Source organism: Dipodomys ordii, unplaced genomic scaffold (assembly GCF_000151885.1).
Source record: "Dipodomys ordii isolate 6190 unplaced genomic scaffold, Dord_2.0 Scaffold9, whole genome shotgun sequence".
Lineage (NCBI taxonomy): Eukaryota > Metazoa > Chordata > Mammalia > Rodentia > Heteromyidae > Dipodomys > Dipodomys ordii.
The window spans coordinates 15872610-15898762 of NW_012267225.1; the positions used below are offsets into that span (position 1 = coordinate 15872610).

General features: G+C 36.6%; 1 protein-coding gene across 1 annotated transcript in view; it reads left to right on the forward strand.

The window, feature by feature from the left end:
- The window catches only part of Sntg1 (syntrophin, gamma 1), an 852919-nt gene that overhangs the window by 513530 nt on the left and 313236 nt on the right, over positions 1–26153 (forward strand). The window contains exons 3-4 of the mRNA XM_013009280.1: positions 1028–1081; positions 12381–12515. Coding sequence (XP_012864734.1) covers positions 1055–1081; positions 12381–12515 — 162 coding nt within the window. The 5' untranslated portion in view covers positions 1028–1054. The remainder of the gene's footprint in view (positions 1–1027; positions 1082–12380; positions 12516–26153) is intronic.

A 26153-nucleotide genomic window follows, 5' to 3' on the forward strand; every position in this document is an offset into this window, starting at 1 on the left:
CAAAGGAGGAGGCTACAATGCTTGATAAGAAATGTACTCATTATTTTGCCCATGTAATTGTAACTCCTCTGTACAGTATTTTCACAATTATATATATATACATATATATATATATATATATATATATATATAGAGAGAGAGAGAGAGAGAGAGAGAGAGAGACAATATGTGGGAAATGATCTGTACAATTTTCTCCCTGGGGAGAAAAATGAGAGAGGGAGTAACAAGTTCAACAACAAATGTACTCACTACCTTACATATGTAACTGTAACTCCTCTGCACAACATCTTGACAATAAAATTAAAAATAAGTTGATTCAGAAAAAAAGGGTCTCACGGACTTTACTGCCCAAGCTGGCTTTGAACCACGATCCTCAGATCTCAGCCTCCTGAATAGCTAGGATTACAGGTATGAATCACCAGCACCGGGCTATTACATATGCATTTCTATCTATGTCCATCATTGAGGTGTGATAGTGTTCTCTATATGCACATTTTCATTGGAGGTTTCATAAATTAATTCATCTTAATTTATCCCCTCTGATAAATAGCTTGCTCCCATGAATCATACTACTTATAGATAAAATTCTAAGTTCCAGGGGGAATTATTCATGCATGTAGCTTTTTAATTAAAAAGAGAAAGATTAGTCAACCTTTTTCCAAGAGATAGCCAGATGAAAAACAATTTTTAATTACTCTTTTTAAAGTTTTCCCCCCCTCTCTAAAGCTTGAGCTTCAAAATAGTTGGTGCAGAGCTAACAACGAGACGTAGAGGTTAATAATGTTGCCGATCACTTCAGAAGGCCAACAGGTAGAAAGGCACCACTAAATCATGTAGCATGGGTATTAACGCATAAACTGAGCATGAAGAATTCTTTCTCTCTTCCATTCTCTCCTGGTGGCATACCATGGAGTTCTTGTCCTTTACTGATGTATAAACCTAGAAAGTGCTTCCCAGTTTATACTGTGTTGATGTTACCTATTACACTGTATGCTATGCTTAATGGCTTACCATTTCTGTCTTTCAGACTCCATCCTTTGGGGTGCCACAGCACATGGATTTCAGAACTACCTGTGAGGAGGTAAGTAGAACCTTTTTTTCCACAAGAATATAATATAACCTGGAAATATTTGGCATCACTTTCTACTTTTGGCGTAGGATGAACGGCAGGCTCATTTTCCTTCCAGAACATATTTTTTTATTTTTTATGCTGCAGATCTTGAAGAGCAAAGTCTGCCTGGGGAAGCCCCAGATTTAAAGACTTTCCTTTAGAAGACTCGAGCAGTGTAACATAATTGAACTGTTCTTCTCCATCAACCATGCATTATGTGATTTCAAGGAGTGTCACTGTTGGAAGATTTTTCCCCCACATAAATTATTATAAATTAGAAGACGTAGAAGGTTCCTTTAGGCACAAAAATCCTGTAACTTCCTTTAGGTATTTCAGTGTTACTTGAGATTCCGTGCTGCACTGTCACCAGACTTTGGTAAAAGTTACAGTTAGACATGGCTCTTTCAAGGTTATTGAAGACTGTTCATCTGTATAGCTCAGTAGTAGTGCCTGCACTTGAGATTCCTCAGCATAGAATCATTTTGTCTTTGGAAGAAAGGTTTTCATTATAGCAAATGTAAGTCATTCATTGGGTTCTCACTTGCCAGGCAAAATGCAAATATGATAGGTTAAACTATTTTGTAACTGCTTACATAGTATAAAATACTTTTTATATTTGAAATTCAATACAACCCTAAGTGGATTACATATAGTAAAAATCAAAACAAAACAATAGATCTTCACTTCTTTACCTTTGTGAAATGTTATGTATTTACATTTTTGAATCAATTTGCAATTTAAGTAAGCAATTTTTCCTTTTGTTTTGTCAGTTGTGGGACTTGAACTCTGGACCTGGGCACTGTCCCTTAGCTCTTCAGCTCAAGGCAAGCTGTTTACCACTTAAGCCGTAGCACCACTTCTGGTTTTCTAGTGGTTTGTTGGAGATAAGATTCTCATGGACTTTTTGTGCCCTGGCTGGCTTTGAACCACAATCCTCAGATCTCAGCCTCCTGAGTAGTAGCTAGTTGTGAGACACCTGTGCCCGGCTTCTAGAGGGAAAAATTTACTTAAAATATGTCACCACTGTGATCCAGTCACTGGTGGCACATCCCTGTAATCCTAGCTACTTAGATGACTGAAGTCTAATGGTTGCAGTTCAAAGCCAGCCCAAGCATAAATGTCCATGAAAATTTTATATCCGATTAACCACAAGAAAACTGGAAGAGACAATGTGGATCAAAGTGGTAGAGCTCTAGCATTGAGCAAAAGAGTTCAGGTACAGTGCCCAAGCCCTGAGTTCAAGCCCCACGACTCACAAAAAATAAAATACAATAAAACCAGTCACAGTGTAAAGTTTAGAATGCAAGTATATGATAGTTTTAATATTAAATAGCTTGTCATTTTCAAAAAATTGAGTATGATACTTTGCAACTATTAATGATAGTCTTTTTTAAATTGGATGATAGTTATTTGCTTACAAATTCCTTTCTCATGTGCTACACTGACCACTTTAAGGTCAAAGTATATGCTTTACTCAAGTTTTTCAATTACCATTTATCCAATATTTTATATGGAATTACCATCTCAGAAGTTTTGTATGTCTTTCTAAGCTTAAATTTTAATTGTGAACTCTCTGTTTTTAATCACATACTCTCAATTTTGGTTGTAGGAAGTCTTTGATTTCCATCAAATATTGTATTCTTTTGAATAGTAATGTTCTGAGTAGAAATTTATGTGAATAAGACAGTTAAGACCCATATGAGTTGACTTAGTAGAGATAGATAGTGGCCAAATACTATTACAACAACTGAGTTAGATTAGCTATCATAAATTGGCATAATATTTTCTAGGCCTATTTTTAAACAACACTGTTTATATATTAGTTTGAGCTTTTCTATTTACACTTTTACTTATTTTACAATAGTAATGCCACTGTGACCATATTACTCCTACTCCTGAGATACTAAGAGTTTCTTACAAGGAACCCTCTGAAAATCAGTACTACTTTAGACTCTGAGCCTCACAAGAAGTAGAGCCATACCAGACAGGACAATATTCTTATATCTTCCACACATGCTGGATTGACAGAACTCTAAAATATTTTGAATATCTCCAAACCTCAGAGTTTGCTGGAAATTTGCAGTTTTATGATTTTAAGAGAATAGAAATCATAGAAATAATTTAGTGTGGCTGTCACTGCTTTAGAGGGAATAGAGAAATTTTATGTATGCCAAGAGCCATTTAATTAATCAGAAAAAAGTAAAGCTATAATGTGTGACTTAGAACTCCTGGTAACAACTTTAAACATCTTTCGCAGTAACTGTATTACAGAGAATTATACAGTGAAAGATGTGTTAAATAAAGCTCATTTTCTTTTAACTGTTAATAGAGAATTAAGATCAAATCTGATGTCAAAGTTCCTGGGAGCAAGGTAGTCTCTTCTCTCTATATAAAAAAAGAGGAAGAAAGACCAGCTAATATCCATTTAAAAGTACCTTAACTTTCTAATATAGAGCCCTAAAAAAGTTGATTTTGTTTTTTGTAATTATTGCTCTTGTAGGTAAAGACAGAAATGTTGAACTGATGGTAGAGACAGAAGGTGAAAACAGAAACAAAATCTACAACTTAAAAGAAAATATATACATATATCAAGATATATTTATGATTATTTCTGCTTTTAAAAATTGCCATCCAAATATGGGCTCTGGTGGCTCATGCCTCTGATACTAACTACTCAGGAGAGTAAGATCCGAGGATTGAGGTTTGAAGACAGCCTATTTTATTTTCAAATACACATTCTTTAAACTCTGATCCATATGTCTGTGTTGACCACAAACATTCATATTCTGAATATATATTTCTTTTCACATAATTCTGGGCTAGGATGAGTGGCTCACACCTATAATCCCAGCTTCATGGGAGGCAGACACTAGGTGGATCATGGCTCAAGGCCAGCCCAGGTGATTCCTGTCTGAATCAATACACTGAATGTGGTAGTATACATCTGTAATTCTACGCATATAGGAGGCATAGTTTGGAGGATCTTAGTCTAGCCCAGTCCCAAGCCAAAATCAAAAGATAATATAGAAAAAATAACTAAGGTATAAACAGGTGGCATGGCTTAGATTGTAGAGTACCCTGAGTTCAAACCTCAATACTGCTAAAAAATAAAAGTAAGGGCATTTCCATGAGATTCTATCATCTACTGCCAGAAAACTATCTTATATAACTATCTTTGTATAAGTACAGTATGATGTTCACTTAACGTCATTTTCAGAGTTTATGTACATGGTACAACAACATTCAACTGTATTCACAATTTAATAATTTGTACACATTTGTGAGCTAGTTTGTACTAAATATACTGAAATATAATCTATATTTTCCCATGATTACTTAAAATTTTTAGCCTATTAAAAAACCTTCAGCATATAGATTGTCAGAGAAAGAATACAAAAATTGTTGCTGTGAAGAAACATGTGATCCACACACTAAGTAGGATATTCAGAGAAAAGGGCATAGTTGAAGCTTAAATACCCTGCTTATGAGGTAGAAAAAATAGTGATATGGGTAATTTTAAAAGTAGAACGTTATTATTAGTGTGGTAGTTGAGTCTTCATGATGATAAATACCTGGGATAAGTCTCCTCCAAAATCTAGATACAATGTTTGTTTTTTAGTCTTATTTGGTTAAAGATATTTCAAAAAGATGACTAAAGGCAACTATTTTCCTCTTTTGTGGAATCTTGTCAAGTAAATGTAAGTACTTTGCTATTCTCTCTCATTGGCTGGGCAGAAAAAGAACATGACAAGGTCAGAAGGACCTTGGTCCCAGGTGTCTTCTCAGTTTCTCAGATTGGCAAACCACAAGTGCTAGGGATCAGAAAATCTGCAAGTGTTGAAACAAATCCTGCAATGAACCAACTACTTTTGAGTCTATAGATCAATAGCTCACTAGTCCTCAATAACGATGACAGAACTAACCTGGTTATTGAAATCTTCCCCAGATAACAGTGTAGAAGAGGAAGCTAAAAATGTGATGTAGAACTAAGTGATATTGAAGGGAGTACAGGTGATGCCAATATACAGAACAGATGTATGGAAGGGGTGAAAAATTATTTAATGAAAGCCCTGAGTTAGAAAATGCAGAATTTGTCCTTGGATAAAGTAGTATGAGAAGACGTTAAAAAAATATAAAGATAAACAAAGGCATCTGCTAGGATTTGAAAAAAAATGTAATTTAGTTAAGGAAAAGACTGATCAGAAATAAACCATGAAGGAGAGGTAAGTGATAAAATACAGCTTGAAGCACTTTGTCTGAAATAATGTTTGGTACACTCTGCTAGAATATAGTTCAGTAGAATAAACTGCATTTTATTTAATACCTTAGGGTCACAAAACAAAGCGTGTTTGTCAACCAATATAAGGAAAGACCAGAAAGAATATTTGTCAAGTATACACTATAGTCTCTTTGGGGTTTCTTATATCTGATATGATTCACTTATATCTGATATGATTCATTTAAAATGAAAAGAATATAGATTTTAAAAGTTTCATAAAATCTTTTGTTTTTTTTTTAAAGAATATAATTTTTTTTTTGCCGGTCTTGGGGCCTGAACTCTGGATCTGGGCACTGTCCCTCAGTTCTTCAGCTCAAGGCTAGTAGGCTAGTACTCTAGCCACAGTGCCAGTTCTGGTTTTTTTCTGTTTATGTGGTGCTGAGGAATCGAACCCAGGGCCTCATGTATGCAAGGCAAGCACTCTACCACTGAGCCTGAGCTACCTTCCCAGCCCCAAGAATATAATTTTTCAAAAAGATTTTTTTTTTTGCTGGAGTTTGAACTCAGGTATTTTCACTTGTTAAGATTGCTTGCTTATTGGTCTGCTATCATTTGAGCCACTTCTTTAGCCTAGCCTTTTGCTAGTTATTTGGAGATTGAGAAGACTTTTCTGTCCAAGCTGGATTTGAACCAGGACCCTCTATATCTCAGACTTCTAGGTAGGATTACAAGCATGATCCACCAGTACCTGAAAATACTCTAACTTTTAAATTGTAAATGAGTGATAGTTTATTTTTGAAGTCTAAATTATGTACTAAGTTGAAGCTATATATGTTTCTATATCAAATAAAACATTTTTGCAGTTTCATAGACAGGTTTTGTGTAGTTTAGAAGTATTGTCTTTTAATAATTCCTTTCACCAAATTTTTTCCAATGTAGAAATTAATAAACTCAAGTGTTAACATTTCTGTTCAACAGGGATTGGAAACCAATATTAGACTTAGTTCCATGATTACAAGTTAATTCTTTAAAATATTGTCTTATGTTTCCTTTTCAAGATGACAATATTGCTACATATGTACATTGTATATACATACTTATTTCTGTGTATGTATATATGCAATGTATGCACAGCAACAGAATTTAGAGACAAATACTTGTTGGTTTATATTAACACAAAAAGGAAGGCAAAGATGAGTACAAATGGCTCATATCTGTAATCCTAGTTACTCTGAGACTGAGATTAGAAACCAGATTCGACAGAAAAGTTCATGAGAGTCTTATTGCAAATAACCACCACAAAGCTGCAAGTGGAAATGTGAGTAAAGTGGTAGACTGCTAGCCTTGAGCAAAAACGCCAAATGAGAGTACGAGGTCCTGAGTTCAAGCTCCATTGCAAATGTGTGTGTATGTGTGCGGTGCGTGCAGACATGCTAGCATGCGCACAGACACACACACACACACACACACACACACAGTAAGATAAATGTTTCTTTAATTTTATAGTAGTTAGAGGTCAATAATTCGGTGATTTTTTCATTTTGAAACAGGGTTAGCCTTGGACTGTAAAGACAGTAGCCCTTGTTGTTTTAGGTTGTCAGCACCAATAGCTGCTCTGCTCTCACAGCCTTGCAAGCCATCAGTACCCCCAAAACAGTCTGAAGGAGGGATAACAAACTTCCCCCTACACCTGGCTGGCCCCCTACCAATGCAGCTGTTGGGAAAGGGCATCTATTCATGGAAGAATGGTCTTTTGCTCACTGTCGCCCTCTGGGGGTGGCTGATTTGATACATGCTGGTCAACTGGTTCAAGATGGTGTCCTCCTTGGAATTATTCCTACTGGGTGAAGATACTCCTAGTGACTACTAAGATGACAGTGTCCATGTCATTAGATGTATACTAGATGGTCAGCATAGGCCTCCCTAAATATCTCTTCATGAGAAGAACCAAGGCAAGCAGGGAAGCAACTAAAGCTCAATGCTCAGAGCTTGGCTTTAGTTTTGCCTGTTGCTTCTTCTCAATTTATCTTTTTGCGTCCTACCTATAAAACCCATTGAAGGATACTGTTAGGAAGTAAAGTGAAATAATATTTCTTGGCACACACTAAGTCCTGTGTAGCTTGTTATTAAGATACAAATTAGGACACTCTTCCTCCTGACCTGTCATTGGGTTTCTCTATCCTCTTGATCTCTGAGAGGGATTTTGATACTGCTTTAATGCTCAAAGTCCATGCTTCTTTCAACAAGTAGATCTGACTTTTCCCATTTCCTCCTGATCTCTACTCTTCTAGAAAAAAACACATTTGAGGGACTGGATGTACTCCATCCTCTCCTGAAATCCTTTGCCACGGCCTCTCCACAGGATGTCTTTTCCTGCTTTTTACTTCTTCTTATATCGCTACTCACTTTTCCTCTTGAATACTTTTCCTCTTGAATAAAATGCCATTTTCACCATGTGCCAATAGCTCGTGACTGTAATCCTACTTAGGAGGCTAATATCTGAGGATCCCTGTTTGAAGTCACCTTATCAGGAAAGTCCAGGAGATTCTTATCACCAATTAACCAACAAAAGAGCCAAATATGGAACTGTGACTAAAGTTGTAGAAAGCCAGCCTTGAGTTCAAGCTGTGGTACTGGCACATATACACACAGTCTCACACACACACACACATACACACAAACACATATGAACAGAAATTGTTAGTTTCATCTGATGATTGCTTTATTATTTTTCAAGGCGAACAGCACATATTTTCTCTCTGTAAATTCCCCTGGAATACACCTGGCCCTCAAAAATATCTTAATTCCTCTCTACATCGTGCTTTCTTATTAGATATTATATTTTGTCCTATTTATATATGTCCTTCTTTAGAAAGTAGAAATACTCTGAAGGTAGGGACATTTGTCTAGATCATGTCTGAGTGTCTGTTAGCATAACTTAATATTTGAAAAAGTAATATAGAGATTGGATTTTAAAAATAAATTTTAATGTTCTCTGCCTACATTTTTATAGCAGAATATATGAAATCAATAATCCTCGAAAAACATACTTTAATGTCAGTTTGTTACCAGCTCTCTTTGGCCTATTCTATGTTTGATCTAACTTCATTATGCATGTGATTGATCTATATTTCTATCATCTGAGAAGGAGGGACTACTGAATTTAGGTTCACAAGTTTCCTCAGAGGGTAATCTATAACTTTCTATGGCTTTACCTTAGCCTTTTTATTTTTATTTTTTTATTTTATTTATTTTTTATTGTGAAAATACCGTATAGAGGGGTTACAATTACATGGGCAAGATAATGAGTACATTTCTTATCAAGTATTGCTGCCTCCTTCTTTGTTTCACCTTACCATCCCTTCCTAGCTCCCAGCCCCCCTTGCAGCACCCCTCTCCTTCCTGGCCAAAGTTGTGAAGTTCGTTTTTTGGCATAACGACTTGTACATCTCATTGTTGCAATGAGTCCACCTGTATCCCTATTTAAACGATTTGTTTTTTCCCTTCCCCTCCACAAATTATACCAACATCAAATACAGTGAAAGCAGGGGTTATACCATACTAAAGCTAGCAACACAACTATGTTTGTTGCAGCATTATTTACCATAGCTACAATATGGAGCCAACCCAGATACCCCTCATTAAATGAGTGGATCAAGAAAACGTGGCATATATACACAATGGAATTCTATACCTCCATCAGAATGACATTGCCCCATTTGTTAGGAAATGGAAAGACTTGGAAAAAAATTATATTAAGTGAAGTAAGCCAGGCCCAAAGAAACATAGGTCCCATGGTTTCCCTTATTTGCAATAACTAGTATATGTCTGAAACAATCAGAAAAGGTCAGATAAGTTGATGTTGGTTGAAATGAACCCCAAGTTAAGTTTTCAAATTTTTTTTTCTTTCATGCAATTGTTTCTAATTTATAAGATGATTTCTTTATTTTGATTTTGAATTAGGATCTTTGCCTAGTTTCAGAATATTTATACTTCCACTTCCCAAGTAGATTCAATTACAGACATGAGCGACCGTATTTGGCAGTAGATATTTATTGTTGTAAGTAGTGTTTGTGTGTGTGTATGTGTGTGTGTGTGTGAGAGAGAGAGAGAGCTTGTGCAATTCCACCAAAAAATTGCCTCATTGTGAGTTTCCGTAGCACTCAGATCAAAGTCTGTGTTTTGTTTTCCAGACAACTATCAAACAATCAGGGGGCATTTGCCACAATCCTAAGTACAAGCTCAATTCAGCCACATTAGAAATGAGATGAGAAACTCTGGTGGCTGGCTCTTAGTCTCCCAAACATTCCCAAGACAATATTTTATATCTCTTTGATGTGTAATAGTAATGCATTTCTGAGCTCTGGGGAAAAAGCTCTGTCTCATCCTAAAGTCAAAAGAGCATTATTTGTGATTACTGGCTATTCCCTTACACATTTGGGGAAAAAATTGGCCAGGAATGTACAGTACACTGAAAAATCATTGAATGTGCTCAATTGCAATCACTTGGCTTTGATGTATTATTTTATATCACCACTCCTCCTTATGTCCCTCAGGGTTTCCATGTTGTGTCATGCCCCAGGCCAAGATCATCTTGCAAACATGCAAGACTCGTCCATGTGAAAATTCTGAAGAATTGTATTTTATATTAAGGGACATATAGACTCATGTTGAAAAATATGTTTTCCTTCAGATGTAGCCATTTGAATTCACCATAGCATAGATTAATCTTTGGGATTGAGTGAATACCTGCTGTGTGTGGCTGCAAGAGAGAGGAAAGGCACAGGTAGAGCAGTTTTCATTTGTTCACAAAATGACACAGTCTTAAAAATGAACTCCAAACTCCTATAAAGTTGTGAATGGTAGAGGGTAACATTGTATGCATCAGTCAGAAAGTGATCTTTAGACATTATCTTTATATTCCTGTCAATGTTATGGAAAAGTCTTCTAAAGAGAAAAATTTCTGCCAGGCCCAGTGGCTCAAGGCTATAATCCTAGATCTGTGGAGACAAAGATGGGGGATTGTATTTTAAGATGAGCTCTAGGAAAAAGGACGTTGGGAGACTATATCTCAAAGCATGGCTGGGCAAGTTGTAGACTGCCTCTTTTCCCAGCTACAAAAGGAAGGATAGCAGCTAGCCTCAGTGATGCATCCTTGTCACCTGTTATCCCCAATGACAAGGCAAAGTAGAAGGAGGAGGATCACAACCCAGGCCAACCCAACTCAAGCACAATGTAAGACCTTACTTTAAAACAACCAATATAAAAAGTGGTTAGGAATTTGGCTCAAGGGGTAGAGGGTCTGCCTACCATACATGAGGCCCTGATTTCAAGTTCTGGTACCACCCCCAAAAATAACAAAGAAGGTAAAGGAAGGAGAGAGAGAAAGAGAGGGGGGAGGGAGAATTAGTAGTCCTCTAGGAAAGTTTTATTCCAAGCATAAGCTGAATATTATTTGCATTTTTCTGGATATTGCACCCCTTAAATACTAGCTACATATGTATCTCCATGTGTTTCTTCACTCAGTAAAGTACAGATCAATAAATAACTAATTAAATTATCATTTGTAAGTTAATCATTATTCCTGTTGACTTTGGTTTAGAGAGAGCAAGAAATTATATTCTATGTGAAATTTTTGTCTTATATCTGTGACCAGTGGACATACTAAACATACTCTTGTTTGGGCTCTGTGTAGCCTGAGTATAGCTCCAATAAAAATGTGAGTCCCTATCCAAAAAAATAATTTAAAATATATAAATAGCTGGCAACAAGATTCACTTGGTAGAGAACTTGCTTTGCAAATGTCAGGCTCTGAGTTCAAATCCCAGTATTGCAAAACCAACAAATTACACTCCTTAGGGAGAAGACATTTAACCCATGTGAATATCTTAACACCACAGTGGTTCCAGAGTGATAAGAAGCACATACTTCTCCAGTAATTACCAAGATGTTGGCTTAAAGCCATGCAGGACTAGTTCAGAAAGCTTCACAGTCTGTTTGCATAGTCTCCAAACATGGGTGAAGACAAAACCTTGACTTAGTAATCAAATATTTTAGACCTTTAATTAGACTCCTGAGCAATTTGGTTAATAGATAATTCATTTGTGTTCTGTCCTTTTTTCCTCATAATTGCTTTGTGTGTGTGTGTGTGTGTGTGTATGTATGTACATGTTGACAACCAGAAAAGACACAGTAGTGGAGCCAAGAGTAAATATGACACAGAAAGTTCTTCAGTCTAAAACTTATGGTATAAACAGAAAGTGGATTGGTGCTTGTTGCTCAGGTGACAAGGCCTGGACCTATGACAATGGTATGGGAGGGGCTTGATTTTTCTTCTATTTGTAGTGGTGAACATGTCCTAAAATTGAATATAGTAATGTACAACTTTAAATACACTTAGATTTTAAAGGGCTGAGTTGTGTGTAATATAAATTATGTCCACATAGTCTAAAGCTACCATTTCCTACATTTACACTGTAAAGCAGTTAAATCGAACATCCCTTGTTCTCCAATGCCTTACATTTGATGCTTTCCTGACTCACCAAGCATCTGTGTGAATTTTCTTTTTCTTTTTCTTTTTTTTTTTTGTTGATCGTGGGGCTTGAACTCTGGGCTTGGGTGCTATCTTTGTGCTCTCCAGCTCAAGATGAGCACTCTACCACTTGAGCCACAGTGCCACTTCTGGTTTTCTAGTGGTTTTTATTGGAGATAAGAGTCTCATGGACTTTCCTGCCCGTGCTGGCTTTGAACCACTATGCTCAAATTTCAGCCTCCTGAGTAGCTAGGATTACAGGTGTGAGCCACTGGCGCCGGGCTTGTATGAATTTTCTTACATAGACCCCAGTATCTGAATGTGTACTTTATTCCAAATACATCCTTTTTATCTCTGTTCCTATGTGAAGTGATATTTCCAATCTCCAAGTTTATATGTTCTCTAGCTCCAAAATGGTATTTACCATGTTTTACTGTAATTAAATCCTAAAATTCTAACCTATGGACTAAGCATCTTTTTCCCCTCTCTTTCTCTCTCTTGGCTTCGTGTTTCTAAAGACAAAGACAGGGGTTTGCTTGCTACAGGATGGTAATCAGGAACCGTTCAAAGTCCGGCTGCACCTAGCCAGAGATCTTCTGATTCTTCAGGAGCAGGATGTGATATGCGTGTCTGGTGAGCCTTTCTATTCTGGTGTAAGTAGCTCTTCCTTCTGTTGACACTTTGATTTGTTTTTGTCTGTTGCTAATGACAATGCTTATTCCCAGCCAGGCTATGGTGGTTTATGTCTTTAGCCCTAGCTACTCAGGAGGCTGAAATCTTAGAATCACAGTTCAAAACATCCTAGGCAACAAAGTCCATGAGACTCTTATCTCCAGTTAATCAGGAAAAGGCAGGAAGTGGAGCTGTGGCTCAGTGGTAAAATATCATCAGCTTTGAGTTTAAAAATAAAACAGTCAGGAGACATGGTTCAGAGTTCAAGCTTTGTTAGCAGTGCACACGCGTGCATGATTACACACACACACACACACACACACACACACACACACACACACACACCGATGCTTAGTTCCAGAAAACTGAAAAAGTATTTTTTCATTCATTTTATCACATTGCTAAGTTAGCTGGATATCCTTGTGAGGACCTTTCTGGGTCAAAGCATAATCTTTACAGCCTTTTGTCCCTTGGTGTCTACTGAGTCCTCTCTCTGTATTTTATAATCATGATGTAGTGTACCTTGACTTCTCCACAGCGCCAAAAGGAACTGTGCATGGTGGGGTCCTCAGGTCTGGTCCTATCTTGCACCAGCTTGAACTATTAGTGGAAATGCTAAGACAGAGCCCATGTCCCAATGTGAGCAAGACAGGAGGCTTTAGGTCCTGGTTGCTAAACTCAGATGATGCTTTCTCCCGAGGTTAGCCCTGAGGTGTGATAGAATGGTCTTTGTGTGCTTAGCAATTCTTTAGCTGTATAAATGATATATCTTGATGCTGTTAATCATCAAATCATCTTCCAAAAGCAACTGGTGTGCTTGATGGTACCAAAGCACAACAGTGGAAGAAAGTCCTTAAAGAATGGATTTTATTTGGTAAGAAGATGTAGAACAACACAGGGCAAGTTCTAGAGTATCATTCATGTTGTCATACCATTAAAAAGACCATTGTAACAGAATAGAAAAAATGTGATCTCCGGAGAAAATGGCAAGAAGTATCCACCTCTCTGCTCCATGGTTTCCCAGAAAACTGCAACTACTTAGCATGAAGATTTAATTTGCGCCTTCCTAACAGACTTCCCTGGGAGAGTTTGGCTGGTGTTGAATAATGCTGAACTGGAGTTTTCACATCACTACTTACTAACACCTTATGGGAGTCACACAAGGTCCTAAATCAATAGGCCTTTGCTAACAAAAGGTAATGGACATTTTGCAGACTGTTAACTATTCTGTTGTCACAGACCATTTAAATCATTCTGAATCATGGACTTAAATGTCAGGACTGATTAAACTTTTCCCATGGGGTTGTCCTTTTTTCCCCTTGCTAAATAACACAAAGATGTTCTATTTCTTCTTTTCTTTTCCTTTTTTTCAGGGAAGAGAAATGAGTCACAGAATATTCTGAAATGAATATATCATATTTTTAAATTAATTTAATTTTATTGTAAAGGTGATGAACAGAGGGGTTACAGTTACATAAATAAGGTAATGAGTACATTTCTTGTTGAACATTTCTTGTTACCCTCTCCCTTGTTTTCTCCCATTTTTCCCTCATTCCCCGATTCCTCTCCTCACCAAGTTGTAAAGTTCATTTCTAAGATAGTGTCTTGTGAATATTGCTGTTCACCCTTTGTCCTTTTTCTCACCATTTTGTGATTCCTCTTTCCTTCACCAAATCAGATAAACATATATACAAAAAAAATTAAAAAAACAAAAATCGGTGACAGCAGGGGATTAACCAAAGAGGAAAAATGAAAGAAAAAAGAAAGAACTTCACACAGTACATTAAAAAACAAAACAAAAAATCTTATTTGTGTATAGTGGAGTTCATTTCGGTTATTGTCATTTCATATAGTAATATGTACATTGTTAATGAGCTATTGTGATCCTCAACTAGGACTATCCTAGATATATACTAAACCACATTGATATTCTACCCCACCCTAGTTAGAATTGTCATTATCAAGACAACAAATAATGGTAGACACTGGCAGGGCTGTTGTCAAAAGGGAACAGTACTGCACTCTTGGTAGGAATGTAAACTGGTTCACCCACTCTCGAAATCAGTGTCGAGGTTCCTCAAAGACTAATCACAGAGCTCCCCTATGTCCCAGCAATTTTACTCCTGGTGATCCAACTGATCACAAACAAGGCCACACTAAAGCTACAAGCACAACTATGTTTATTGCAGCATAGCTAAGATATGAAACCAACCCAGATGCCCCTCAATAGATGAATGAATGAAGAAAATGTGGTATATATACACAGAGGAATTCAATGCTTCTATCAGAAAGAATGACATCACCCCATTTGTAAGGAAATGGAAAGACTTGGGAAAAAATCATGTTAAGTGAAATAAGCCAGACCTTAAGAAAGATAGGCTCCATGGTTCCCCTCATTCATGATAATTGGAATGCATATTTTAGTAACCAAGTCCTAGATCAGCAGTGTAAAACTGATGAAATTCAGGATGTAACAATAATGGTTTGTTTTCAAATTTTCAGTTAACACAGGGACCTTCTCCCTTCTCTCAAAGAAAGTATTATGTGTGTAAATGAGGCTTAGTATGTTCAGAAGAGCTCCACATTATGGAGAAACTTAGCATGGTAACATCAAAAGAGGCAAAAATATATAACAAAAAGCACCAAGTGCTTGTAACAGCATTTTCAGCAAACTATAAATAAAGTTTAGCTGATGATAAGTATGCAAGGAATGATTCCCACTGACTGTAGTACTCACTGAACATTCTCTCTGCAGTTGGAACAAGCTGCAGGTATTCATGTGCCTCCCTGGATATCACAGCTGACACAATATGTCAGGAAATTGATACAAATAACATAATAATTGTAAAGGAAGAGGTTTTCATCAATTTCATTATTTCAGACAGAGAAAAACCCTAAGAAATCCACAAAATGTAGAAAAACACATTTAGAAAGGTTGCTGAAAATAAGAACAACATACCAAATTAAATATATTCCCATTAAAAAACTACAAGCCATGAAAAAGTATAACAAAAAAGAAATTATACCAGGTGCTGGTGGCTTATGTCTGTAATTCAAGCTGAGACTTGAGAATCTTGGCTCAGAGCCAGATGGAGCAGAGAAATCCTTGAGGCTCTTCTATCCAATTAACCACTAAAAAGCCAGAACTGGAGGCATGACTTAAGTGGTAGAGTGTTAGACATGAGGAAAAAAAGCCAAGTGAGACTATAAGACCCTGAGTTCAAGACCCAATACTGCAAAGAAAAAGAAAAAAGGAAAAAGAAAAATATTTTACAATATATCAAGATGTGTTAGGAATAAGTTTATTTAGGAATAATATTTTGGGGGGAATAAATTTAATACAGCATATATATGCTACATTGCCTGAATACTGCAAAGACACTGGTGATAAAAATAAAATAAACAATTTCAATGGATAAATACAACATATTCATGAATTAAAGATTAAATATTAGTAAAATAATACCTTCCCAGATACTCCTAACTAGTCAAAACTTCAATGAGTTTTATGGCTATATCCAAAATAGATTTTAAATTTTCCTTGAAAATATGAAAATTCAATATTGTTAAAATCATCTTGAATAAAGAGAAATGACTGTAGCATTTATACTTCCTGATTTCAGAACTCACTGTAAAATTCCAATGATAACTGCAATGTGATATTGTCATAAATGAAGATGTATAGATCTGTACAAAGTTCTACATAGTTAAGAAATAGAACTGTTCTTACCTGGCCAACAGAATTCCTTCATTATGATAAGGTACATGTAACATAAAATTTACTATTTTTACCATTTGAGTGCAGATTGGTTGCAGAATATAGTCATGTTGTAGTGTAGCCAGCACCAGTATCTCTGTCAAGACTTTTAATCTAACTTACTATGAAACATTGTGCTTATAAACCAATAGTTCCCTTCTTTTCCTACCTCTAAGATCCTGGTTACCACTTATACACTTTATTTTATGCAAGTGAAGCCACACAGCATTTGGCCTTTATATCTTGCTTATTTGACTTACAGGAATGTCTTCAAGATAAACCCATATTGAAGAAAAGATCAGAATTCTATTTTTTGAAATAGAAAATGTACCTCCCTCATTTTTCCCACTTTCCCTCCCCTAATTCTTACCAATTGTATATACAATACCCATGCAGTGACAAGGGATAAACCATAGGGGAAAATACAAAAGAAAAAAGAAATCACATAGTACGTTAAAAACAACAAAGAAAAACATCTTGTGTCCATGTCTTGAAGTTCATTTCACTTAGCATCATCTTATATGGTCATATGTACATAGCTATTGAGTGATTCAGTTCATCTGTTAGGATTATCCTAGACATATACTAATTATTACAAATGAGGGAAACCATGGGTCCCTATGTTTTTTTGGGTCTGGTTTACTTCACTTAATATGAGTTTTCCAAGTCTTTCCATTACCTTACAAATGGGGTGGTACCATTCTTTCTGATGGAAGCATAGAATTACTATATATATATATTATATATATAGTATATATATAATATATATATTGTAATTCTATATATATATAGATGGAAACATAGAATTACTATATATATATACATATATATATGTATATATAATTTTCTTGATCCATTCATCTACTGAGGGGCATCTCGGTAGGTTCCATATGATAAATAATGTTACTGCTACAATGAGCATGGTTGTGCTGGTACCTTTTAGTATGGCCTTATTTGTGGTCATTTGGGTAAAGGCCTAGAAGTGGGATTGCTGGGTCATAAGGAGCTCTATGTTTAGCCTTTTGAGGAAACTCTATACTGTTTTCCAAAGACCTTGAAGTAAAAGCAGACACCCTGGAAACATTACAGGAAGGAGTAATAGAAACTCTAAGGCTCCTTGGCACGGGCGGTAATTTTCTCATTAAAGACCCAGAAACACAAAACTCAAAGAAAGGTTGAACAAATGGGATTGAATTAAATTGCAGAGCTTCTGCTTATTGAGGGACATAGTTAGCAAGATCAATGGAAAGCCCACAGTTTGTGAGAAGATCTTCATTAGCCATGCAAAGCCATGCAACAGACAAGGGTCTCATATCTAAAATATACTTAGAACTCAAAAAAATTAAATACCCCCAAAACAAATCCTCAAAGAAACAACCATCCCATTAATAAGTTTGCTAAAGTCTTAAAGAGAGACTTCTCTGAAGAGGAAATAAGAATGGTCAATAGAAACATGAAGAAATGCTGAACATCTCCGGTCATAAAAGAAATGCAAATCCTAACAACATTCAACTTCTACCCCACCCCATTATCAACTAATCTAATAACAATAGATCCTGGCAGGATGTAGCTAAAAGGGAACACTGCTACACAGTTTGTGGGAGTGTAAACTCATTTACACACTCTGGAAAGCAGAACCTTATTCTTTTTAAGACAAAATAATTTATATGTATACATATATCCATATTCATACACACATATTTACACAGACACACACATTTATCTATCTATCTATCTATCTATCTAATTTTTCCTTTTGCCAAGCGATAGATTTTTGCTTGCTTTGACCTTTTAGCTCATACTCAAAATGCTACCATACGCAGGTAATGAGCACTCACACCTGTAATCTAGTCTACTTAATAGATACCAAAGTCCAAAGCCAGCCCTCACAAAAAATCTGTGAAACTCTCTCTTCTCCAATTAACCAAGAAAAGCTGGCAGAGGAGGTGTGGCTCAAGCGCTTTATGTGTGTGTGTGTGTGTGTGTGTGTGTGTGTGTGTGTGTGTGTGGAGTGTGCATGCACACACACATCTAGACACTGTCCTTGAGAACTTGCCTTCAAGGCTGTTGCTCTACCACTTGAGACACAGCTATGTTTCCGGATTTTGGGTAGATAATTGGCAATAGAAGTCTGATGGACTTTCTTGCCCAGGGTCACTTCAAATCTCAACCTTTGAGTACTAGGATTATAGACATGAGCCACTGGTACAAAGATACCAAGTGAATGATCAAGTGCACTTTTCCTCTTTTCTACTCTGCAACAGAGTATTTAGCTGCAAGTGCTTCTTGAAACTTAATCCTATATATGAACCCTTTGGATTTCATCTGGGGGAAGTCAATTTGTAAAAGACTAAATTTTAATCCACTACACTCTCAAACTGCCATGGGTTTTCTGGCCAAGGCTTGTTTGATTTTAAACATACTACTAGTAGTATGTTCAAGGAACAGCTGCCCTAGGCCTATATCAGTTGAGTTCAACTCTGTACTATAAAGCTCTTAGTACAAACTAGAATTTAACTCATTTTCAAAAACACAGAACAGAAATGTATGCTCAACTTCTCTGGTCATAAAAGAAATGCAAATCAAAACAACATTGAGATTCCACCTAACCCCAGTTAGAATGGCTATAATCAAGAAATATAATAATAGATTCTGGAGGAAATGTGGCCAAAAGGGAATCCTACTGTATTGTTGGTGGGAAAGTTAACTTATTCAACCACTCTGGAAAGCAGTATTGTGGTTTCTCAAAAGACTATAGTTAGTGCTCTCTTATGATCCAGCAATCTTACTCCTGGGCATTTATTCAAACAATGACATCCTAAGGCTACCAGCACAACTATATTCATCACAGCATTATTTATCTTAGCTAAGATATGGAACCAACCCAATGTAGCATGTATGTATGTATGTGTATATGCCTGTATGTATGTTTATATATATGTACATATACATATATATGTATATATACATATATATGTATATATACATATATATGTACATATATATACATATATATATGTATATATACATATATATACTATTTTCCACCAGAAAGGATGATACTGCCCCATTTGTTAGGAAATGGAAAGACTTGGAAAAAAATCATATTAAGTGAAGTAAGTCAGACCCAAAAAAACATAGGCCCCATGGTTTCCCTTATTTGCATTAATTAGTATACATTTAGGGTGATTTTATCAGATGAGCAGAAAAGCTCAATAGCTATGTACATATTACCATATAAAGATATGGACACAAGATATTTTTCTTTGTTATTGTACTATGTGATTTTTTTTGTTTCTTTTGTATGTTCTTTCCTCCATGGCATATCCCCTATCGTCACAGTATTTGGTTTGTTACCCTGGGTATTGTATATATGTTTATCTGAATTAGGGAAGAAAAGGGAACAACAGAATGATGAAACATAGGACAAGGGGGAACCAAATACAACCGCGACATACACAAGACAATACATTGGAAATGATCTGTACAACTTTGGGGGGGTAGAGGGAGAGGGAAAGTAGGAGAAATATGAGGGAAGGGGTAATGTTTTACAGAAAATGTACTTACTACCTTACTTATGTAACTCTGAGCCCCCCATACATCACCTTGACAATAAAAAATGAAAGTAAAAAAACTGAAAACATATACTAAGAGTGTGATGTGTTATCTATGAAAAGGAAAGACACAGAGATAGTACAGGGATCCTGGGAAATCAGGGAACCACATAATGAGTGCAGCCATCCCAGGAGTCAACACAGAGTCACTGCAGTCTGAGGACCTTTACTAGCAGAAGGTGTACAGCTGAAGGAGCTCATCTTTGGGGTGCCTTTAGAGAACTCATAAAGAAGAACACCATTAACCTCCATTAAACAAGAACTTAACCCTGCTGAGCACTCACAGCCTGGGGAGACAGGCGTGCCTGTGAGTTTAGAACAGGTATCAGGCACACTGAGTGGCAGTAAAGGGGTAGAACTTTGCCTGTTTGACACATCTGACACTTTAATCTAGTGATGTGCATGACATTCTTCAAACATAAGTCATTTGGAAAATTGTATGAATATTTTTGTTTATCTAGAGTCTAAGCTGAATTATCCCAAACATTTACTTGGACTTAAGTATCATTTTCTTAAAAGCCAAATTATTTTATGCTACTTTACAGGATGATTCTGTGGTTTATTCAGTGATAATCCCACTTAAGTTTTACAATGAGTTCATATAGAATTTTCTTTCTCTGTGATAATTTGAAGGTAATAGCAGAATATCATTCATGATATTTCAGTGCTGAGAGTAGGTGACTTCTGACCAAAATGACCTTTAGTCATTGTCTTAAAGTGTCAGTTAACATAAAGAAAGTTATCACCACTTTTGATGCTCAGAAATCAAAACTTTTTCTTTGTTGTTGTTGTCGGTCCTGGGGCTTGAACTCTGGGTTCCCTCAGCTCTTCAGCTCAAGGGCTAGCACGCTACCACTTGAACCACAGCACCATTTCTGGATTTTTCTTCTTATGTGCTGATGAAGAATCGAACCCAGGACCTCATGCATGCGAGGCAAGCACCCTACCACTAAGCTACCTTCCCAGCTCCTCTGTTGTTCTTATAAACAATTTAACACTCTAAATCAGCGATGTCAGTGGCTATCCTAGTGGTATTATCTCCTTCAATGTACCTGAAAAAGGATTCAATTTACCCTATGCTATTTTTAAATATTGACAAGAGTACTTTTAGAAGGTCAATGGGGATAATATCAATACAAAATGACTATGAATTTCACCAAGGAGACACCATCTCAAAAGAACTGCTAGTAAAAGATAAGAATATCTTGGATATTAAATTCCAATCATGAAAGAACTACCAGTAGACAGTACACAGTAATGAATCCCTCAGCAGAATTCTCCTGAGCATTAGACTGAAGAAGCACACAACTCCCTCCAGTCTCTTACAGGAGAAAGTGTGCAATTAGTGTCCCACCAGTAAAATTGTAATTTCCTGAAGGCAACATTAACAGAAGGTGCTATCTAATTTTAAACTTGGGGTCTATTCACCCTCTCATAAGTGTGACAGGAGAGTATTTTCTTTTTCCACATCCTAGAGCCATTATTGAAATCCATCAGTACAGAGGTTAGAGTCTGTGCAGATGCATGTAAACACACACTCACACACACAATTCTTTAAAAATCTCACATGCTAATGATTACTCTTAAACTTGAAGTTTGTTTGTTTGTTTGTTTTGTTGGTCATGGGGCTTGAAATCTGGGCTCAGGCTCTATCCCTCAGCTCTTCAGCTTAAGGCTAGCACTCTACCATTGAGCCACAGTTCCACTTCCAGTTTTCTGGTGGTTTATTGGAGATGAGAGACTCACAGACTTTCTTGACTGGGCTGGGTTTGAACTGCAATCCTCGGTTCTCAGCCTCCTGAGTAGCTAGGATTATAGGCGTGAGCCACCAGCTCCTAGTTTATTTAATTTTTTTACTTGAAAAAGTTTTATTCTCAAGAGGCTAAGAGCTGTGGATCACAGTTTGATTTAAGCCTGGGCAGACCATCTATAGACAATTTTCCCCAAAATGACTACCAAGAAACCCAAACTGGAGACTTAGCTCAATGGTAGAGAATTAGCCCAGAGTGGAGAAAACTGGATGAGAATGAGAGGCCCTAAATTCGTACACCAAAAATAGAATAATTGACAAATAATGATTGAAGTATATGTACTATTTAAAATAGGAACTTGTTCTGAGAAATATGATTCAGAAAATTTTTCATTGTGTGTATGTCATGGAAATACTCAAGCAAACTAAGGGAGTAACCACCTCCTTCTACCATCAAATCTGCTATATCCTATACAAAAGAACCCTCTACCTATGTGTGGTCAGTCATGGACAGAAATATTGTTGCCTGGCATATAACACATGAAGCTTGCACAACCAGACCATTAGATATACACATACAGTATGTGCTTTTTTGAATGCATGTCTACATTTCTATTTTTTCCCAACCACGGGAAATCACTATTCTACTCCTTATTGTTGTGAGATCCATGTTTTTAGAGTGAGATCTTACAATATTTGCTTTTCTGTATCTAGCTTTTTTAGTAAGCATAATTCCCCTATGCCTACCAATGCAATTAGAAGTGCAGAAATGGTTGTGATTCTTTCTATTTAATAATGAATAATAATATGCTGTTCTAATATATATAATATGTAAAATCACATATAAATCATATATTATCACATTTTAGCCACTTATCCATTGTGGTCTCTTACTTGTAGCATATAAACTTTGATTTTTAAGTATGAAATCTGTTTGAGGTCAAGTGGTCACTGGGAAGTCAATTTGGTAAGAAAACTCCCAGCTTCCTCCCTTTAAAAATCAGTGTTTATACTTAGTTTTATCCACAAATATACAGAAATGTGTTATATTTCTGATTTTTTGTTTTTTTGTGAAAATACTGTATGGTTACATGAGCAAGGTAATGAATACATTTTTTTGTTTGTTTTTGGGTCCGGTCGTGGGGCTTGAACTCTGGGCCTGGGCACTGTCCCTCAGCTCTTCAGCTCAAGGCAAGAACTCTACCGCTTGAGTCACTACACCACTTCTGGTTTTCTAGTGGTTTATTGGAAATAAGAGTCATGCTATTTACTAGTTAGATGCCATCAGCTTTTACATAGGTAATTGAAGATATGTTTTTACCTCAGTACTTCTCATAAATCATATGAATAAGGACTATACTACCTAACTCATTGTGTCATCATGAAAATTGAATGGATTAGCATCTGTAAAACAGGTCAAGAAATAATATTTGTATTAACAAAACAGGCCAAACATTGTGGTGCAGGCTATATTCCCAGAACTTCAGAAAACAAGGCAGGAGTGTAAAATATTATGGGTGTTTTACAGACATGGTAACAACACAGAATTCAGAGTTTGAAATTAGAGGCTACCTCCCAAAGGATGTAGTTGAGGTACCATGTTTTTTTGTTTTTTTAAGTCCGGTCATGGGGCCTGAACTCTGGGTCTGGGTGCTGTCCCTCAGCTCTTTTAGCTCAAGGCTAGCGCTCTACCACTGGAGCCACAGCGCCACTTCCATGTATACTCAGCAGGTGGGAGTGAAAAAAATCACCATGCTGTGAGAGCACAGACAGTGTTAACATACTGAATCATGAGAGAGTTGCTTATGAGAATCAGTGATGAGGAATGGAAAGAAGGATTCACTGTGGTTAGGAGGATGTGGTATCATTAATGAAAGCAAGACTCCAAAAAGGAAAATCAAGCTTTCAGAAAGAAACAGAATAAAATATATATGGAACCATATTCAGCTAAGACTTTCTCAAAACTACTCCATCAGAATAAGTTTCAGATCTTAGTAGTTGAATATGGACTTCAAAACAGAGAAGCGAACCAACTTTGGCTGCCCAGACCAAGGCCTAGTTAGAGTCCCTGCTGAGACTTCTTATTTTCTTTGCTTATGACATTTATTACTTATTTGCTTGTGACATTTATTACTTTTCGCCACTGACATGGTTCTTTCTTGAAAAAGACCATGGGACCTGAAGAGAAGGAGTTTTGTTAATTATCCCAATGACTATTCTTTAACACATTGCCAATCTCTGAATAGCATTTGACAGGATTTAGAGAGAGAATGGGGTTTCTCATACAGGGAATTTTGGTTTGTTAATTGTTTCAAAGGGTGAACTGAAGAGGAGCCAGTTTTCTCCTGCTGTGGCAATCTGGTCATATTTCTTCCCATTTAGTCCTGTTTCAGGGTATGGAAAACCCTGACAGTGGTTCAAAACCATCTGAGCAGGACCTGACACATAAAATGCAGCTATGAGAGCATCCAGAAGACAATGACACATGTGTACATGTAGAGAAAAAGTCTTAAAAGGCTTTATTCTTCCCTTCTGTGTTTTGTTTACTATGAGAACAAGGCACATGTAAATTGTCCAAGGAGTCACCAATGGAGAAGTAGGTAGATATAAAAGGGAGAAGGGAGCAAAGCTTCTTCTAAGAGGAATTAATAGATGTACAGGAATTGGATGATTGTCCACAACTGACAAAAAATAGTAATGGAATGAGAATCAGAGCTCTTTCCTATTTAAATTTTAGGACACTTTTCTGAGATTTGAATGTCCATGATAATATACAGAAGTCATTTCAGGACTAGAGACAAGTGAGGAAGAAGGTAAAAAGTAGGACACTGGAAAACAGCCAAAGAGCCATGACTCTGAGTTTGCAAGTGAGGGGGTTTCAAGACCCATGTGAATATCCAAATCTGCCAGTATTCTAGTCCCATACAGAAAATGGCACAGGACAAACAGCACTTATTCAGTAGGAATTTTCCTAAAACACATACTTCAGTTTTGAGTTAGGAGAAAGCATACTTGGTATTTTTTATTTGGGTCTCCAGCAAATGCTTCCTTGATGCTCAGCAGCAGCAGTGAGGCATAGTTCCCAGTCAGCCAAGCCACCACCAGAGTAAATCACCCCTTGAAAGTTGAAGGGATATTATAGTATAATGTAGGTTCCTCCTTGGAGCTGTTTACTTATAATACCAAATACATAAATAAAGGTCAATGCTTATTACAGTGTATTGTTTAAATAACAGTAACAAGAAAAAGAATTTATGTGCAATTACTTTTTTATTCAAATCTTATCTATAGTTGGTTGGGTCTGTGAAAGTAGAACCTGTGGAGATAGTGGGCTGACTTTACACAGATTCCACCCCACATTGTAAAGATTACTTGTACAGAGTATGGTTCACTCATATGGAGATGTTTAAGCATGGACCAAATAACAGAAATAATCAATTAAGGTGGTGATCAAATTTATTGAGAGTGGCAATGGTATTTGGTAATACCAGTACTGATGAAGAAGTATGTCTTTGTTCTTAGAAATATCCTGGAGTGTTTGGGGATGAAGCACAGTGATGCTTCCATCTTAGAGATGGCCCAACAGAAGTAACACCTCTACTCATGTCCAAAAGGAGAAAACAAATGTGACAGAAACAAGCATTTTGTTAATTTGATATTATTTGGGAACACTAGGCATTCTTGCAGAGTTATCTGTTCTTTCAATATTATTTTAAAAATCTAACCTGCAAAAATTGTTAGAATCTAGCAGTAGTCCATGAGTGTAGTAACATTATAATCAACGTTTTTGAGTCTACTATCTAAAATTGGAATATCATCTCCATAGAGGGAACTGGAGAAAAAGCAGGCAAAAGAAAGTGGATAGAAAAATGTACTGTGGAAAAAAGGCACTACTAAAAGTAACAGTGGAGGTACACAATCCAAATAGGTATTTCATTCTATCTCTCCTCTATTGGATATGTAAGTAGGCCAGATACTACCACTGACCATAGTTACAAGACAATATAAGATGATGCTGAGTGAAATGAACCCCAAAATATGGACACAAAAGGTATGTCTTTATTGTTATTGTCTTAAATGTACCATGTGATTTTATTTTTTGTTGTTTCCTTTGTATGTTCTTTCCCCTCTGGCATATCCCTTGTTGTCATTGTACTTAATTTTGGTACCCTGCATCTTGTATATACATATGTCTAATCTGGGGAGGGGAAGGGGAATAACAAAACCCTGAAACAAGGACACAGGATGACCCTTTGCAAAAATGATACCCACAGCACAGTATATTGGGAACTACAAGTTCAGGCTCAGGGGATGGGGATGGAAATGGGGGGTGAGGTGGGAAGTAGGGAGGGAAGGGATAGTGGGACAACATCAAGGGGTAACAATGATCACCAAGTAATATACTTGTTTAAGGATACAGGTGGACCTGTTGCAACAATGAGAGTATAAGTTGTTATGTTGAAAACGAACTTTACAACTTTGGTGCGGGGGGGGGGGG